The sequence below is a fragment of the Eschrichtius robustus genome, chromosome 6, assembly GCF_028021215.1.
Source record: "Eschrichtius robustus isolate mEscRob2 chromosome 6, mEscRob2.pri, whole genome shotgun sequence".
Lineage (NCBI taxonomy): Eukaryota > Metazoa > Chordata > Mammalia > Artiodactyla > Eschrichtiidae > Eschrichtius > Eschrichtius robustus.
In genome coordinates this window covers 146,983,640-147,002,821 of record NC_090829.1, presented here as the reverse complement: position 1 = coordinate 147,002,821, position 19,182 = coordinate 146,983,640, and the positions used below count along the sequence as shown (strand labels likewise).

General features: G+C 46.1%; 1 protein-coding gene across 3 annotated transcripts in view; it reads right to left on the bottom strand.

The window, feature by feature from the left end:
* The window catches only part of COL6A2 (collagen type VI alpha 2 chain), a 36,927-nt gene that overhangs the window by 11,142 nt on the left and 6,603 nt on the right, over positions 1-19,182 (bottom strand). For all 3 annotated transcript variants that reach the window (XM_068547226.1, XM_068547228.1, XM_068547227.1), the window contains 12 exons: positions 5,114-5,253; positions 4,372-4,970; positions 4,080-4,100; positions 3,265-3,330; positions 2,575-2,628; positions 2,448-2,492; positions 2,107-2,133; positions 1,850-1,876; positions 1,707-1,751; positions 1,077-1,130; positions 585-647; positions 254-316 (listed from right to left, as the gene is read on the bottom strand). In XM_068547226.1, the coding sequence (XP_068403327.1) occupies positions 254-316; positions 585-647; positions 1,077-1,130; positions 1,707-1,751; positions 1,850-1,876; positions 2,107-2,133; positions 2,448-2,492; positions 2,575-2,628; positions 3,265-3,330; positions 4,080-4,100; positions 4,372-4,970; positions 5,114-5,252 (1,203 nt within the window). In that variant the 5' untranslated portion in view covers position 5,253. The remainder of the gene's footprint in view (positions 1-253; positions 317-584; positions 648-1,076; positions 1,131-1,706; positions 1,752-1,849; positions 1,877-2,106; positions 2,134-2,447; positions 2,493-2,574; positions 2,629-3,264; positions 3,331-4,079; positions 4,101-4,371; positions 4,971-5,113; positions 5,254-19,182) is intronic.

Genomic DNA, 19,182 nt, shown 5'->3' with positions numbered 1-19,182 from the left:
GGAAGAGACAGCTCAGCTACGGCCGTGATCTGCCCAGGCGCACGGACGGCTGTGGGCAGAGCCCGGCCCGTGCGGACGCATGCCCGCCGTCTCCGGTGGGGCCGTGTCTCCCTCGCGGTGCGGTGCGCCGTCACCTGGCAGCAGGGACAGAGAGGCTGGGGGCGCTCAGGACCCAGGGCTGGCCTGCCTGCCCACCGCCCCCCCCCCATGGGGCACCACGGGCGTGCGGCCGGAGCCCGCCGGGAACACTTGCCTTGCTTCCTTTTGCCCCGCTTTCCCCCGGGGGCCCTCTGCGTCCGGGGCGGCCAGGGTCCCCCTGGAAGGGTTTGGAGAAATCAGCCTCGTGCTCTTCAGATGCCAGCAGTGGGGCAGGACCCCGACGGGGCTGGGGGCGCGCGCTTCCCCTCCCGCGTCTGTGGAGCAGGTCCCCCCGTGTGGGCACCCATGGCCCCCTGCCCGGTTTGCGGGGCCAGGGCCTCTCTGCTGGGCGTCTTGGCCTGGTGCTGCAGGCAGAGAGAAGGCCCCCAGGAAGGTGGCGACCCCCTCTGCTCTGGCCGGCCTGCCACCTCGGCCAGGCTGCCTACCTTGGAGCCTTGATCTCCTGGCTCGCCAGGGCTGCCGGCTTCCCCCACGTAACCATCCGGGCCCTGCAAGAAGGGAGAGGGTTGTGCTGGGGCTCTGGCCGGGAGCTGTGCTTGCATTTTCCCCGTGGGGTCAGGGCCAGCTGACCAGGGGGAGGGTGACCAGCACCCCATCGCTGGACTGGCTGCCGGGAACCCCGGCCTGGGCGGGCAGACCGGACAAGCCGCTGGCACGGGAGCCCCTCGGGACTCTGGAAGCAGCCACCCGCCACCTGACCCGGGAGCTGCTGAGGCCATTCGTCATGTTGTGACCCCAACCCCGGCTGAACGCTGGCGGGGTCCCGGGACAGGCGGGGGAGGGGCTGCAGGGAGGAGCCCAGCTACTGGCTTCCCGCTGCAGCTTGCAGCGCTGGTGGCTGCGCTCCCCGCCCCTGCCCGGCGCCTGGCATCTCCCGGGGCCAGGGGCGCGACGCAAAGCCGCAACGCTGTGCTCACCCGATCCCCGGAGTCTCCCTTGCAGCCAGGAGGTCCGATGCGCCCCAACTTGCCCTGAAGGAAAAGAGGGGAGCAGAAGATGCGTCAAGGCCAGGATTCGGAGGACAAGGGCCCCGACGACAGACGTCAGTGGTGCCGGGTCTTTGCACCGGGCACCCCACTGTGGACGTGTGCGTCAGTGGCTGTCAGGGTGGCGGTCCAGAGTCTCCGGGGTGCGGCTGGGAGCATGAGTGTCTGTGGTGCCCCCTCCAGGCGTGTGCACGTGTGCGTGCATGCATGGTGCGTGCTCACCTGTGACATGTGTGTGTGTGCTGTTTGTGTGCACCTGTGCACGTGTGTGAACCACCAGTCAGGCCAGACGTGGGGTCTGCAGGACAGGCAGGGAGAGTCCTGCAAGGCCGGGCCCTGCTTTTCAGGAGCAAATGTCCACTTCCGCTCTTGCAAGGTTCCTGTGTGTCCTGTGTCCACCGGGTAGATGCAACCAGGGGCCACCCAAGCCACAGGTTGTGCGCAATGGCCAGAGAGGCCCAGAGGCCTGGCCCCTGGAGGGACCTGAGAGTCTCGAGGGCGTGGCTGTCAGTTCACGGGCACCCTTGCTCCGCCCGGGGACGGAGCCCCAGAGCACCCTACCTTCTGTCCATCCGTCCCGTTCTTGCCCGCCAGGCCGGGGGCGCCCTGGAGGAGAGGGGAGGAGGGACCCCGTTAGCCCGATGCTCCTTCCTTCTGAGCAGTGGGGAGGTAGGCACCCCACCCCTGCCCGCCTGTCTGCTCACCTTCCGCCCTTCGGCTCCAAACTCGCCCTGCACGGGAGGAAACGAGGCCAGTTAGCACTGCTAACACATCACAGACGCCACTGCCTTAGGGGCCCAAGTCTACCCTTGGACAAAACACGAGGCCAGAGCGGCCCCAGAAGGCTACTACCGGCACGACACCGGGTCCCATGCCCCAGCACGGACCCCCGGCTCGCTACCGGACACTGCTGCCAGGGTTGGGGCCGTGTGAGGTCTGGCCGCCCAGAGCCCAGTCTCACCTTCTCTCCTTTGAAACCAGGAACACCCTGAGGTCGGAAGGAAAGAAAAGCAGCGTTACCAGGGTGTGTGCGCTGGGACCCAGCAGGCCTGGGGGGAAGAAGGGGGGATGGGGAGGTGGGGGGGATCGGGGTGGGGTGGTGGTCGTCAGGCTCGGGTGCAGAGGCGCCACCAGGGACGTCGCTGGAAATGCAGCAGCGCTTCACTTCCTTGGGGCAGGGGCGGGAGCAGTGGGCCACGCCAGACACATCCTGACCCTGGCGGCGGGCCCCGCCTGGAGCCAGGGAGCCCTTGGCTTGTCCTCATGTCCCCCGCCCCCCGGGCAGGGTCCGCAGCAACTTGCCTTGGGTCCTGGGAATCCAATGGGGCCTTCGATGCCTGGATCTCCCTGTGGAAGAGCAAAGGGCCGTGGATGTAACCTCAGCCGTGGGGAGCGGGGGCCGCCGGGACAGGGTGTGGAGGGTACTCACCTGTCGCCCCTTCTGTCCAGGCTCTCCGGGCTCACCCATGTTGCCCTTGGCGCCCTGAAAGCAGACGAAAGAAAAAGGAATAAATCAAGGTGGGAGGCAGAGGGTGCGTCTGGCCAGCGGCCTGGCAGCCAGGCAGACACTTCTCTCCCGAATTTAGAAAGAAGCCACTTAGTAATAACTTTCCCCGTAACAGTATTTCAAACGCTCTGTCTCATGTCCTCAGAGGTTTCTTTCCCCTCTCCTGCCTTTACAATTTTTGACATGAATCATTGGTGTTTCTGATACCCTGGCAGTCATTTTGGAAGGATTTCATTTGATACACCTCTGTTGTTACGAAAACGCAGGGCCAACCTAACCCCTTAAAACCTACTTATTTAACAAATGACAGCAGTGAGTGCCCTGTATGAATTAGCACCATACTACCAAGAGTAACGGAGTTCATGTTTCCTTATGTACTTGAGCATGCTTGTTTACTTTACAGGAGTCTTTTATGGGCAAATCTTAATTAAAAAGTATTCCTACTTTTCTCAAAATGCCATATAAAATGCAGCTGATAAAAGCTGAATTTTAGTTCTGCCAGGGTGAGAAGTGGTGAGTCCATCCGAGGTGCAGTGGCCCTAAATTTGGAGTTCAAGACAGGTCGGGGGCTTTCCTGGGAAACAGACCCCTTGGGTGGTCTGGGCATCTTACCTTCTGTCCGCGGTAGCCCTTGGGGCCGGGGGGCCCGGGGATCTCCAGACAGCTCACCTTGTAGCACTGAAACAGGAAGCAAGGGGCAGCGTGTGAGGCTAGCACCACAAGTCCCAGGAGGGAGGGAGAGGGTGCAGCCTGGGGCCCACTGGACACTGGGCCATCCTGAGCTGGGGGCTGCATGATGGAACAGACTTGGGAGGTGCCCAGGAGGCCCCTGTGCCCACCAGGGGCGGGTTCAGGGGTCCACACCAGTGCTCTAGGCAAGTTTTGGAAATCAAGGCTGCATTAAGCAATGACCAACAGTAGAAAGTATTAAATCGCTGCTGGCCAGTCCCCACTGCGCTTGCACATTAAATCGCTGTGGTATTGAGCAGCTGCTCCGGGAAAGGGTGTGCTTGTAGTATCCTGGGCTGTGAGCTGGTACTGGGGAAGCACAGGCTTCAGGTCCTGTGCTGCAGGTCCTGTGCTGGGCACCCAGCTGGCCACCTGCCTTCTCCTCCTGGCCTCCCTCAGGTGGATGGAGCCCGTCAGCCCAGAGGGCAACCCTCAACCTCGACCCTCATCCTTTGGCTGTGTAGACCCTAACGCTGACCTCCTGCGTTTAAACAGCCTGGCTGTGGCCAGGAGCCCTTTGTCCAGACTCGAGTCTCAGGCCCCACATGGAGCTGAGGGGTCTTGCTCCCAGGCCGGCCCCCCCCCCATTGTCCTAGACCCTGGGAGCCCCAGGGAGTGGGGCGCAGGTGGTCGTCTCTGCTGGCTCAGAGGCCCCAAGCAGCTCCCGGCAGGGCCGGCAGGGATGGAAACGCTCTCACCTCTCCGTAGGCTTCATGTTTCTGCGGAAAAGACCCAGAGAGAAACCCTGGTTAGGGGGGACCTGGAGACATGGTCAGCTCCAAGTCTGGGCGGGGATGCAGGACATCGGAGTAGACAGGACCCTGCCCGGGGCCCACCCTCTTCAGCCACCTCACTCAGAGGGGGTAAACTGAGGCCCAGAGCGGTGGACTGCCCCCTGCCACGCGGGTGAGCGGATCCCAGGGCTCTGGGCCCCATGCTCCGTCCCTGCTGCTGGCGGGTGGGGGTGCCCTCCCCGCCCCAGCGACTCACCATGACCTTGATGATGCGGTTGACGGTGTCCTGGTCGATCTCGGTGGAGTCAGGCCGCATGGTGGCGTAGTTGTTCCGGTAGAGCTCGTGCGGCGTGTTGGCGATGTCCCGCAGGCCCTGCTCGTTCAGCTTCAGGTTGGGCGGCACCGCGAAGAGCCGGATGCCCTCCTCGCGGGCCCGCTCGGCCTGCAGCTTGATGCCCCCGCACGGGCTGCCCGTGACGTGGCCATCGGTGATGATCACCGCGAAGTTGACCACCCCCTTGCCCACGTGCTGCCGGACCTCCTGGGTCATGTTGGCCAGCATGCAGTCTGTGAAGGTGCCGCGGCGGAAGGAGCTGATGCCCTGCAGGCTCTTGGTGAAGGAGGCCCGGTCGCTGCCGGGCGGGCTGAACACCTCCACCAGGTCGGAGAAGTGCAGGCCGCCGTAGCGCCAGCTCAGGGCCACCTGGTCCAGGTAGAGCTCGTCCTGCAGCTGGCTGATGAACTGCAGCACGAACTGCTGCATGTGGTAGAGCAGGCTGTCGGTGGGGGACTGCATGGTGATGCTCTCCGACGTGTCCAGCACGAAGTACACGTGGATCGGGCAGTCGGCCTTCTCTGGGGACGCACACGAGTCACCGTGGCGCCGGGGGCCCTTGCGCAGGCTGGTGCCGGGCTCTGGCTGCCCGGCCTCCCCGCAGCCCGCCCCGCCCCCGCCCTCCGGCCCCGCCCAGGCCTTGCCGCACCCACCCCGGTGGTACCTGGGCAGCTGTTCCTCTCGGAGGTGCTGGGGCTGATGACCTCCTGCTGCTGAGCGTGGACGGCCCCCAGGAGCCCCCAGAGCAGGACGGCGAAGCAGGGGCCTGGGAGCATCTTGGCAGCGCCCGTGCGCCCCGACATCCTGCAGCAGGGGAGAGCGGCGCTGCAGACGGTGCCCCGCGCGCACAGCACGGTCCGAGCCCTCCTCCCCAGACGGTGGGGGCGGCACACACGCGGCCGGCCAGCAGCTGGGCTCGGGGGCCCCTCTCCCCCTGCCCTGGATGGGCCACAAGCATTGACTGGGAGCAGAGATCGCAAGCTTTGGGCTCCGCTCCGGGTGGGACGCTCTGCCACTCCTCCCGGCCCTGCAGAGCCTGGGTGCGCTGGGCAGACAGGTGCGTCCTGGGAACTGAAAAGCCAGTGACTGGCATCGGTGAGGACAGAGGGGGTCCTGCGGTGGGCAGGGCAGAGGGGTCGCTGGGGGCGACTGGGAGGAGGGGCACCCGGGGAGGGGAGAGAGGCCCAGGCTGGGCCAGGGTGCGCCTTGGTACCTGACGCCATGCTGACTGGGGAGGGGGACGGCCTGGGGAGCGGAACGTGGGCGCTGACGAGGACAGGCCTGGAGGGCCGGCAGGCAGTGGCCTCCGGGTCCTGCTTTGTTGAGGGACGTGGGGACAGCTGCACAGGGTGGAGGGGACCCTTCTCCAGAGAGGTCACTGCGCCCTGGCGTGTCTCCGCGGAGCCTGGGGTGGTCCTGATGCTGTGGCCTCTGCACTCGGGTGCACCCTCTGCCGGACAAATGCAGCGAGAGGACCTCGAGGTGCGGCGTGGGTGGGATGGCTAGGCTCTGGGGACACGGTGTGAGGGGAAGGGGGACCCTTCGTGGGAAGGCGAGGAAGGGGCTTGTCACCCTGCTGTTCCAGTGGGGACCCTGCAAACTGGTTCACTTGGCGCCCCTGGAACAGAGGGTGAACCTGCTGAAGATGCAGCCCTGCCGGGGACTTGGGCTCTGCTGGCAGCCTGGGCCCTCGCATGGCTGGGGGCGAGAGGAGGCACCTGGAGAGCTCTGAAGGGAAGCAGAGGCGTTAGGGGCGCTTTGGTGCTGTTTCTTGGTGATGCCCCTCAACACTGTGGAAACCTCTCATTTTTGAGAGAAGGTGAATTTGCACTTGGTTTAAGGTGAGAGGGGTTATTCCTGGCGTAGTTAGGGGTGCACAGGACGTGGTCCTGCCTCCCTCCGCATGGGGTCATGGTTAGCTCAAGAGGCTGTGAGGCTACAGGTAACAGTCATGACCCCGCAGGGTGGTGACAGTTGCTGAGATTAAAGCAAGCCCCGTGGAAGTATCAGGAAATCCAGGAGGGCTTCCTGCAGGAGGTGATGGATGTGCCCAGACTGAGGGAATGGCCAGAGGAAGGAAGCTCCTGGCCGAGAGGAGTCTGGTTTAGGGAGGTCTGGGGGCAACACTCGATTGAGGTGAGGACCAAGAAGGTGGGGTGAGGGGCAGGCCAGGGGCTCTGAAGCACCCAGAAGCCAAGAGGGAGTCGGGCTGCACCAGCCAGAGCCAAGGGTCCAGAGCCATCAACCACTGGCGACGGCCACTGTGGGACCTCAGTCAGGGGGGCCAGTCAGGGCTGACCACTAGGATGTGGGCACAGCTTTGTCCTCCACTACCCCTCACCCTGCTGCCCCATGGAGGAGAGACGGCAGAGAGGGCACCATAAGGCCCACCATGTCCTGTGTGCTACAGGTGAGAGGGGACAGAACTGAGGGGAGGCTTGCCCAGCTTGGCACTGTTCTCCAAGTGCACACGTCACGCACCACACACACACAGCACACACACACACAGACATCACACACGCATCACACATACCACACACACCACACACACACAGTACACCACACACAGACATCACCATACACACACAGCACACACACACAGCACACCACACACACATCACACACCACACACACACATCACACACACTCACATATCATATACCACACACACACAGCACACACACACAGCACACACAGCACACCACACACACGTCACACACCACACACAGACATCACACACACACACATCACACACACTCACACATCATACACCACACACACACAGCACACCACACACAGACACCACACATCACACACACACAGCACACATACAGCACACACACACACATCACACACACTCACACATCATACACCACACACAAAAACACACATAATAAGTTAAAAGAGGCCCACATAATAAAGTGTACTGGTGGAAAATCTTACTCTCAAATGTAATGAAAAATTCTAAAAATATCTACCCAGGGGAAAAACACAATAGCAACAACAAAATACAGAAAACATCCGAAGGGAAAAATCACTTTGGCCTGCGGTAGGCAGCCTCCAAGGTGGCCCCCGATTACTCTTGCCCATACAGAGTCCTCTTACCCCCTGAACTGTCTCTGGCCAGTATGACCAACAGAACAACGTGGAAGTGATGCTGTGTGACTTCCACGACTGGCTCATAAAAGGAAGGGTGCCTTCTGCCTGGTCCCCTCTTGACTTGCTTGCTACGGGGGAAGCCAGCTGCTGTAACGTGGAGACGCTCAAGCAGCCTTTGCAGAAGCTCATGGGGGAGGTGAAGAGGCCTACAGCCGACAGCGGTGAGTGAGCCATCTTGGAGGCAGACCCGCCACCCCAGCCAAGACTTAGATGACCGAGGCTGTGGCCAATATCCTGACTGCACCTCATGAGGGACCCTGAGTGAGAACCACCCAGCGAAGCCTCTCCTGAACTCCTGGCCTGAATAAGTTACAAGATAGTAAATGCTTATTGTTTTAAATCACTAAGTTTTGGGTACTTTATTACACAGCAATAGACCACTAACAGAGGCATAAAACTTTTTCTCCACAACGTTGTAGACAGAGATGAGACAATAATTCAGGATTTTGACAGGAAAAAAAATGACCCAAGGATGTCTCCCCAGCCAACTTATCTTTCATGTATAAGGATAAACATCACAGAAAACTAAAAATAGAGCTACCATATGGTCCAGCAATCCCACTCCTGGGCATATATCCAGACAAAACTCTAATTCAAAGAGATACATGCACCCCTATGTTCATAGCAGCACTATTCACAATAGCCAAGACATGGAAACAACCTAAATGTCCACTGACAGATGAATGGATAAAGAAGAGGTGGTGTATTTATACAGTGGAATATTAGCCATAAAAAAACACAAAATAATGCCATTTGAAGCAACATGGATGCAACTAGAGATTATCACACTAAGTGAAGTAAGTCAGAGAAAGACAAATACCATATGATATCACTTACATACGGAATCTAAAATATGACACAAATGAACTTATCTACGAAACAGAAACAGACTCGCAGACACAGAGAACAGACTAGTGGTTGCCAAGGGGGATGGGGGATGGGGGAGGGATAGATTGGAAGTTTGGGGTTAGTAGATGCAAACTATTATGTACAGAATGGATAAACAACAAGGTCCTACTGTATAACACAGGGAACTATATTCAATATCCTGGGATAAACCATAATGGAAGAGAATATAAAAAAGAATGTATATATGTGTATAACTGAGTAACTTTGCCAAACAGCAGAAATTAACACATCGTAAATCAACTATACTTCCATTAAAAATAAAAAAAGGATAAACATCTCAGACGTAAATGGGCTCAGATCTATGCCATCCACACACCATTCCTAAAAATATTCTGCAAGGAATTTCTGCAGACAATAGAGAAATGAATAAAAATAAATGAAAAGCAAAGAAACTTGAGACATACAGTAAAATATAGAAAATGAAGGGAAAAGAACTGAAGCATAAAATTAAAAGCCAGAAATTTCACATAGATCAGTTGTGACAATAAAGGTGTATGGCTTAAATTCTCCTGTAAAGACAAACTTTCCTAAATTGGGTCAAAAAATGAAACCCATCGCCATGAAGTTTATAAGAGTCACACTTTAAATAGAAAGCCACAGATGGTGCAAAGAAAATGGAGTGGGGAGGGATGGATGCAAATGGAGAGAAAGACAGGGGCAGTGTTGTTGAGACACTAGAATTTAAGACAGAGGATGAGGGATGGGGCTCAGGAAAAGATAAAAGCTGCTGCAGTCCAGTTATAAATCTTTATGTACCTAATTTCATAACACAATATTACTTAAAGCACAATCTGTGAAAAATCAAAGAAAAAACTGACAGACTGCAACCAAGTAGACTTTAACTCATCTTTTTATGTTACTGACAGATCATATTAAAAAAAACAGAGGATCTGAATGTCATGTTTTATAAAACTTTGATAGTAACAAGCCAGGAATATGTATTTTCTAAACATAAAGGATTTGGATAATGTGCATAAAACACATGCACATATTACATATATACCTATGTTTTCAAAACCTACAAGTAGGGAACATACACTCTTAAAAATTTTACAGAATTCAATCCTAGAGTAAGCCACAAAGAAAGTTTTAATTTATTAAAAAAATGGAAAATTTACAGATAAAATTCTTTGAGCTACAATGCAAAATTTGTCACTAATAAGACATAGGAAAAAAAACCCCAAAACAAAGCACATGAAATTGAAAAACTCTCGCAAAAACTACATAGGAATTAGTGACAATGACGATGTACACATAAAAACAAATATGAGAAGGCCAAAACTATAATCGGGGGAAAATACATAGCCTTAGATGCTTTATGTTATAAAATAAGAAATTAGTGTAACAAATTAGGCATGTGGTTAAAGAATAGGGACAAAAAAACTTAAAGAGATAAATCTCAGGAAAGCAAGAGAGAGAAAGTGGTAAAAAAAACAACAACAACCAATTGGTTGAAAAAAACCCCACAGTAGAATAATAAATACATCTAAGAGCTGGTTCTTCAGAAAGACCAATAAAATAGAAAAAATTTTAGCAAGTCTAAGCAAGAATAAAAATGATGTAAACACAAATATAGAAATATACAAATTTAAGTAGTAAAATAATGATGGATGAGGAGAGCTTTTATTGTTGTTTGTTTTTAAGAGCATACCAAGTGCAGCTTTGAGTGAGCTAGTAAATGCGAAAGACCGTTTTCTGGGAAAGTGGCCTCACCTCTAGAGAGGAGGTGAGGAACCGGCTGCACTCTGACTTGGAAGGAATGGAAACGCTGGAAGGCAACACGTTCCCGAGAGAAGACTCTGGCCCAAACAGCTTTTGGGTGAGTTCTTTTGCATTTTCAAGAACAAACACTTCTCTATTTAACTTATTTCAGAACATAAAAAGATAAGCTTTTCAATTCATTTGTTAACTTGGCAAAACCTAAGACCAAAACTTGGTAAAAGATATCCCTAAAAGAAACTCTATAGATAAATATCACTTTTGAATACAGTTGCAAAAATCCTAACTGATATTAGAAAATAAAATATAGTAGCATATTAAGGACTACTAAACCAGTACTAAGATGAAGTTAGTTAAAAATACAATGATGCAACATTAGGAAACATATTAATGTAAGTCACATTAATATAAAAAAGAAAATCATGTATAGGCATACCTCAGAGATATTCTGGATTTGGTTCCAGACCACCATAATAGAGCAAACATTGCAATAAAGGGAGTTGCAGGAATTTTTTTGGTTTTCCAGTGCATGTAAAAGTTATGTTTACACTATACTGTAGTCTATTGTGTGCAATAGATTATGTCTTAAAAAACAATGTACATAACTTAATTAAAAATACCTTATTGCTAAAAAAAATGCTAGCCATTATATGAGGCTTCAGTGAGTTGTAGTAGTAACACCAAAGACTGCTGATCACAGATCAACATAACAAGATAATAATGAAAAAGTCTGAAATATTGCAAGAATTCCCAAAATGTGACAGACATAAAGTGAGCAAACATGGTTGGAAAAATGGCGCTGATAAACTTGCTCGATGCAGGGTTGCCACAAGCCTTCAATCTGTAAAAACCAAAACATCTGCAAGGTGCAATAAAGTGAAGTGCATTAAAATGAGGTACGTGTGTAACTGCTCTAAAAGAGCCCCAAAACATGCATTTGTGGTTAAACAAACAAACAAACAAACAAGGCAAAACCTCATAAGAGACTTAGGAGTTGGATTAACATTATAAAAGTAAAACCTCATAAGAAACTTAGGTGTTGGATTAATATTATAAAGGATATAAATTTCAAATCAACAGCCACTATCAAATTTTACACAAAAACTAAATAGGTGTTCTTATCTTTGTGGGTCACAGACTCCTTTAAGAATCTGGACAGTTTCACCTGACACATATGCACAGATTACTCATATGGAGAAATCATAGTCCTCATTAATTCAGGGGGTCCATCTATGGAACTGACTCTGGATTAAAAACTCCTGCACTTGAAGAATGACCATTAGAGTACGAAAAATAAAAAATAAAAAAGACAAAGAGTGTTGATCTCATTATATTATTCACTGTTGTGTTGGAAGCCAATGCAATAAGACAGTAAACAGAAACAAAATGTAAGTCTTGGAAAGGAAGAGATAGGAACTGTCCTTATTAAAGATGGGACTGTCTACCTAGAAAATCCAATAAAATCAATTGAACAAAGTTTAGGGGAGAGAGAAAGGGGTATTCAATGAGGCAATTTTAAGAAAAAAAATACACAAAAATCTACAGATTTTCTTCTATCAGCAACAACCAATTAGAAAATGTAATGGAAAAAATACTATTTACACTAGCAAGAAAAACAACTTAAATCCAAGGAATAAACTTAATAAGAATCTACAGATGTGCAGGACTTATGAAAAAAAGTCCAAAAATTTCTAAGGAACACAGTGGACAGACAAACCTTGTTTTTGGATGAGAGACACAATATTTAAGAATATCAGTTATTTCTAACTGAATCTATAATAGAATGTAATTTTGATTAAAATTTCCAATAAACCTTTTTGCTTTTTTTGCCATTACATGTTGACGAAATGAATCTAAGATTTACCTGGAAGAAAAAATAAGAGTAGCTGAGAAAAATAAAAAATGAAGGGTGATGAAACTTGTGTTATCAAGTGCAATAATGGAATACAATTACAGTAATAAAGCATTAGTGGTTTTGGTGCTGGAATGGCCAACAGAACACACAGCAGTGGCATAACACCATATGAGAACTGAGGAAATGAGATGGCTGCTTTTCAGAGCACTGAGAGAAGGCTGGGAAAAGGGGTCACGATGTGATTAGAAATAAAGTAATCCCACCTCACACAGTACACCCAAATAAAGTCCAGGAGAAGTAAGTAACTGAGTGTAAAACATGGACCAAAAAGTCTTTGAAGGAAATAGAAAAGATGAAATGACAATGAAATGTCTTATGATTACTCTGCACCAGACACTATGCTACATCTTTTCTTTTAACCCTCACAAGAGCCCTTGTGGATAGCACACTGGTGCTATTATAATCCCCATTTCATAGATGAGGAAACTGAGACTGAGACAGGTAACTTGTCCTCGGTGCTCAGAAAATAGCTGAGATCCAAATCCAGGCAGCATGGTTCTGAGTCCACACTCATGATAACCGGGCTCCCACATATCACCTTCATTAAAACAAAACAACATGAGCAGAGTGGAAACATACCAAGAGCCAGGCAACCATATTCCCAATGCATGATCAAGATTTCATATTCTTAAGGTTTAAAAATGTTGATGGCCTATTATTGTGTAAATGTTTACAAGTGTAATATATTTTTGTTGTTTTAAACTTTTTATTAATATATAATGTCCTTCTTTGCCTCTTGTAACTCTTTTTGATTTAAAGTCCATTTTAATCTGGTGTTAGTATAGCTACCCCTGCTCTCCTTTGGTTCCTATTTGCATGGAATAACAGTTTCCATCCATTCACTTCCAACCTGTTTGTGTCTTTGGTTCTAAAATGAATCTTTTGTAGACAGCATATAGTTGGATCTCATTTTTTTAACATCCATTCTGCCAGTCTCTGTCTTTTGCTTGGACAGTTTAATCAATTTACAGTTAAAGTAACTACTGATAAGGAGAGACTTACTTCTGTAGTTTTGCTATTTGTTTCCTATGTAGTTCTAGCCTTTTTGTTCTTCATTTCCTGCATTACTGTTTTCTTTTGTGTGCAGCTGATTTTTGTTGTAAAACATTTATATCCCTTCCTCATTTCTTTTTGTGCATATTCTTTTGGTACTTTCTTTATGGTTACCACAGGATTACATTTAACATTCTAAAGTTATAACAATATAATTTGAATTTATGCCAGTTTAACTTCAACAACATACAAAAAAATCTGCTTCTTTAAAAGCTCCCTCCCTATCCCTTTCAGTTACTGATGTCACAAAATTACATCTTTACACGTTTTGTGTCCCAAAACACAAGCAAATATTATTTTTAATGCATTGGTCCCTTAAATTATGTAGAAAACAAAATGTGGAGTTACAATAATACTAGTTTTAAGAAGAACAGAGCTGGAGGAATCACGCACCCTGACTTCACACTATACTACAAAGCTACAGTAATCAAAACAGTATGGTACTGGCACAAAAACAGACACATAGATCAATGGAAAAGAACAGACAGCCCAGTGCATAAACCCATGCATGTATGGTCAATTACTCTATGACAAAGGAGGCAAGAATATACAATAGAGAAAAGACAGCCTCTTCAATAAGTGGTGCTGGGAAAACTGGACAGCTAAATGTAAAAGAGTGAAACTAGAACATTCTCTAACACTACATACAAAAATAAACTCAAGATGGATTAAAGACCTAAATGTAAGACCAGATTCCATAAAACTCCTAGAGGAAAACATGGGCAGAACACTCTTTGACATAAATCACAACAATATTTTTTTGGCTCTCTCCTAAAACAAAGGAAATAAAACCAAAATTAAACAACTGGAACCTAATTAAACTTCAAAGCTTTTGCACAGCGAAGGAAACCATCAACAAAACGAGAAGACAACCTACTGAATGGGAAGAAATATTTGCAAATGATATGACCAATAAGGTGTTACTATCCAACATATATAAACAGCTTATACAACTCAACATCAAAAACACAAACAACCCAATTAAAAAGTGGGCAGATTTCACCAAGGAAGACATACAGATGGCCAAGAGGCACATGAAAAGATGCTCAACATCACTAATTACTAGAGACATGCAAATCAAAACTACAATGAGGTATCACCTCACACCAGTCAGAATGGCCATTATCAAAAAAGCTAGAAACAATAAATGCTGGAAAGGGTGTGGTGAAAAGGGAACCCTCCTACACTGTTGGTGGGAATGTAAATTGATACAACCACTATGGAAAACAGTATGGAGGTTCCTTAAAAAAGTAGAAATAGAACTACCATATGACCCAGCAATCCCACTACTGGGCATATACCCTGAGAAAACCATAATTCAAAAAGAGACATGCACCGCAACGTTCATTGCAGCACTATTTACAATAGCCAGGACGTGGAACCAACCTAAATGTCCATCAACAGATGAATGGATAAAGAAGATGTGGCACATATATACAATGGAATATTAGTCAGCCATAAAAAGAAACGAAATTGAGTTATTTGCAGTTAGGTGGATGGACCTAGAGTCTGTCATACAGAGTGAAGTAAGTCAGAAAGAGAAAAACAAATACTGTATGCTAACGCAGATACATGGAATCTAAAAAAAAAAAAAAGGTACTGATGAACATAGTTGCAGGGCAGGAATAAAGAGGTAGGTATAGGGAATGGACTTGAGGACATGGGGTGGGAAGGTGAAGCTGGGGTGAAGTGAGAGTAGCATCAGCATATACACACTACTGAATGTAAAATCATTGGCTGGAGGGAAGCAGCAGCATAGCACAGGGAGATCGGCTCGGTGCTTTGCGATGACCCAGAGGGGTGGGATAGGTAGGATGGGAGGGAGGCTCAAGAGGGAGGGGATATGGGGACACGTGTATGCATATGGCTGATTCACTTTGTTGTGCAACAGAAACTAACACGGTATTGTGAAGCAATTATAAAAAGAAACGGGCAGAAGAACTGAATAGACATTTTTCCAAAGAGGAAATGGCCAACAGGCACAGGAAACGATGCTCAACATTGCTAATCATCAGGGAATTGCAAATCAAAACCACAATGAGATATCACCTCACACCTGTCAGAATGGCTATCATCAAAAAGAACACAAATAACAAATGTTGGTGAGGATGTGAAGAAAAGGGAACTCTCATGCACTGTTGATGGGAATGTAAGTTGGTGCATCCATTGTGGAAAACAATATGGAGGTTTCTCAAAAAACTAAAAGTACAACTACCATATGACCCAGCAATTCCACTCTTGGGTATATATTAGATTAATAATTTAAAAAAATGTATTAGTCTTTCAAATCATGTAGAAAAAAAGCGAGTTACATGCCATTGTTACAATAATTATTGTTATAATAATAATAGCTTTATACTTGCTCATGTATTTACCTTTACTGAAAGCTTCATATCTTCATATGACTTCAAGTTATTGTCTAGTGTCCTTTCATTTCACCTGCAGGACCCTCTTGAGCATTTCTTACAGGGCAGGTCTAGCAGTAATGGACTCTTTCAGCTTTTGGGGGACAATTAGGCTGGATATAGAATTTTTAGGCAATAGTTTTTTTTTCCTTTTAGCATTTTGAATATATCAACCCACTGCCTCTTGTCTCCAAAGTTTCTGATGAGAAATCTGGTAATCCTATTGAGAATCCCTTGGATATGATGAGTCACTTCTCTCTTGCTGATTTCAAAATTCTCTCTTTCTTTTTGTCTTTTGACAGTTTGATTATAATGTGTATCACTGTGAGTCTCTTTAAGTTCATCCTACTTGTCTTGGATGTTTATATTCATGTCACTCATCAAATTTGGGAAGTTTCTTCACATATTTCCTCTGCCCCTTTCTCTCTCATCTCCTTCTGGGACTCCCAAAACAAGTATGCATGTTCTTTAGGTTCTGTTCATTTTTCTTTAATCTTTTTTCTTTCTGCTCCTCAGACTCATAATTTCCATTGTCTTATCTTCAACATCACTAACGCTTTCTTCTGTCTTCTCAAATTGGCCTTTGCATCCCTCTAATAAATAACTAAAAGTCATTGTACTCTTCAGCTCTATTATATCGTTTTGGATTCTACCTAGGTTTTCTATTTATTGATATTTCTATTTTGTTCATCCATTATTTTCTTGACTTTCTCCACATCTTCCTTTAGTTCCTTGAGCATCTTTAAGATGGTTGTGTTAAAGTTTTTGTCTAGTAGATCCACCATCAGGTCTTTTTCAGGGACAGTTTTGGTTAGTTTATATTTTTTCCTTTGAGTGGGCCATACTTTCCTGTTCCTTTGTTTGCCTTTTGATTTTTTGTTAAAAACTGGACATTTGAATCTAAAATGGTAACTCTGGAAATCAGATTCTTCTCCTTCCCTAGGGTTTGCTGTTCTTGATTGTTTGTTTGTTTTCATTTTTATTTTTTGTTTTTGATTGTTGTAGGCTGTCTCCGTGCCAAGGTTCAGCCTGAGGAGTAAAGGTAAGGTCTTTTCATTTCCTTCCTGAGCCTGCACTTTCCCCCAAGCATGTGCAGTTCCTGTCTAATTTCCCCCGTATATGCAGTTGCTTTTGAATGTCATAATCTTCAATGTCTGGCTCTCAAAAGGAGAAAAAGAGAAAAATGAATGGGGGAAAAAAGGTGCCAGCCCTTTAAATCTCCTGGAAGTCAATTCAACCAGAGAGGGCAAGGCTTGCAATGATGAGGAGAAGTGTAACAACAGTGGAAGCCTCAATAAATTTAAAAAGAAAATAACATAAAAAGTATCTTCTCTAATCACAGTGGGATGACTTTAGAAGTCAATAACAGAAGGAAAACTAAAAAATTCACAAAATTGTGGGAATTAAACAACTCACCCTTAAAAAACCAATAAAATAGGTCAAAGAAGAATCACAAGGGAAATTAGAAAATACTCAGAGGCTGATAAAAATGAAAACAAGACATACCAAACATATGAAACACAGTAAAAGCAGTATGAAGAAGAAAATTTACAGCTACAAATGTTAACATAAAACAACAAGAAAGATCTCAAATTAACAACCTAATTTTACCTTTACAACTTAAGGAACTAGAAAAAGAACAAATTAACAGCTAGCAGAAGGAATGAAATAATAAATACTAGAGCAGAGATAAATGAAATAATAGAAAAACAATAGAGAAAAATCAATGAAACCAAAAGTCAATTCTTCAAAAAGATCAACAACACTGACAAATCTTTAGCTAGATGGACTAAGAAAAAAAGAGAATACTCAAATTACTAACATCAGCAATGAAAGTGGGAAATTACTACTGATTCTACAGAAATAAAAAGAATTATAAGAGAATACTACAATCAGTTGTATGTCAACAAATTAGATAACCTAGATGAAATGGACAAATTCCTAGAAACACAAAACCTACAAAGACAAAACCATGAAGAAATAGAAATTCTGAATAGACCTGTAATTAGTAAGGAGTTTGAATCAGTAATTGAAAATCTCCTGACAAAGAAAAGGCCTGGATGTGATGGCTTTACAGGTGAATTCTAGGAAGCATTTAAAGTAGAATGAACATCAGTACTTGTCAAGCTTTTCAAAAAAATTGAAGAGGAGGGAATACCCCCAAACTCATTCTATGAAGTCAGCATTACCCTGATACCAAAGCCAGAGAAAGACACTACAAGAAAAGAAAACTACAGACCAATATCCCTTATCAACATGGATACAAAAATCATCAACAAAATATTAGCAAACAGAATTCAACAGGATAGAAAAAGGATTAAACATCATGACCAAGTGGGATTTATTCCTGGAATGCAAAGATGATTCAACATATGAAAATCAATTAATGTATCACACCACATTAACAGAATGAAAGAAAAACGCACATGATCATCTCAATTGATGCAGAAAAATCTTTTGATAAAATTCAATATCCTTTCATGATTAAAGAATTCAACAAACTAGGAATAGATGGAAACTACCTCAGTATAATAAAAGTCATTTATAATAATCCCACAACTAACATCATACTCAATTGTGAGAGACTATTAGCTTTTCCTCTAAGGTCAGGAACAAAGCAAAGATGCCCACTTTCACCATTTCTATTCAACATAGTATTGGAAGTCCTAGTCAGAGCAATTAGGCAAGAAAGAGAAATAAAAGGCATTCAAACTGTATAGGAAGAAGTAAAATTATCTCTGTTCACAGATGATATGATTGTATAGGTAGGAAATCCTGAAGAGTCCACAAAAAGAAACTGTTACAATAAATGAATTCAGCTAAGTAGCAGGAAACAAAGTCAACACACAAAAATCAGTTGCATTTCTATACACTAACAATGAATAACACAAAGAGGAAAATAAGAAAACAATTCCATTTACATTAGCATCAAAAGAATAAAATACTTAGGAATTATTTTTACCAAAGAAGTGAAAGACTCACTGAAAAATATAAAACATTTCTGAGAGAAATTAAAGAAGATATAAATAAATGGAAAGATATTCTGTGTTTATAGATTGGAAGACTTAATATTAAGATGTCAATACTACCCCAAGTGATTCACAGATTTAATGCAATCTCCATTGAAATCTCAATAATGACTGTTGCAGAAATGGAAGAAACCACTCTAAAATTCGCAAAGAATATCAAGAGACCCTAAATAGCATAAACAATTCTAAAAGTGAAGAACAAACTGAGGAACAAACTTCCTGATTTCAAAATTTACTGCAAAGCTACACTAATCAAAACAGTATGGTACTGGGATAAAGGGACATATAGACAAATGGAATAGAATACAGTCCAAAAATAACCCTCACATATGTAATCAAACGATTTTCAACAAGGGTGTCATGACCATTCAGTGGGGGAAAAGACAGTCTTTTTCAACAAATGGTGCCAGAAAACTGGATATCCACATTCTAAAGAACGAAGTTGGACCTTACCTAACACCATACACAAAAATTAACTCAAAGCGGATCCATGATTTAAGTGTAAGACCTAAATTTATAAAACTTCTAGAAGAAAACAGAAGGA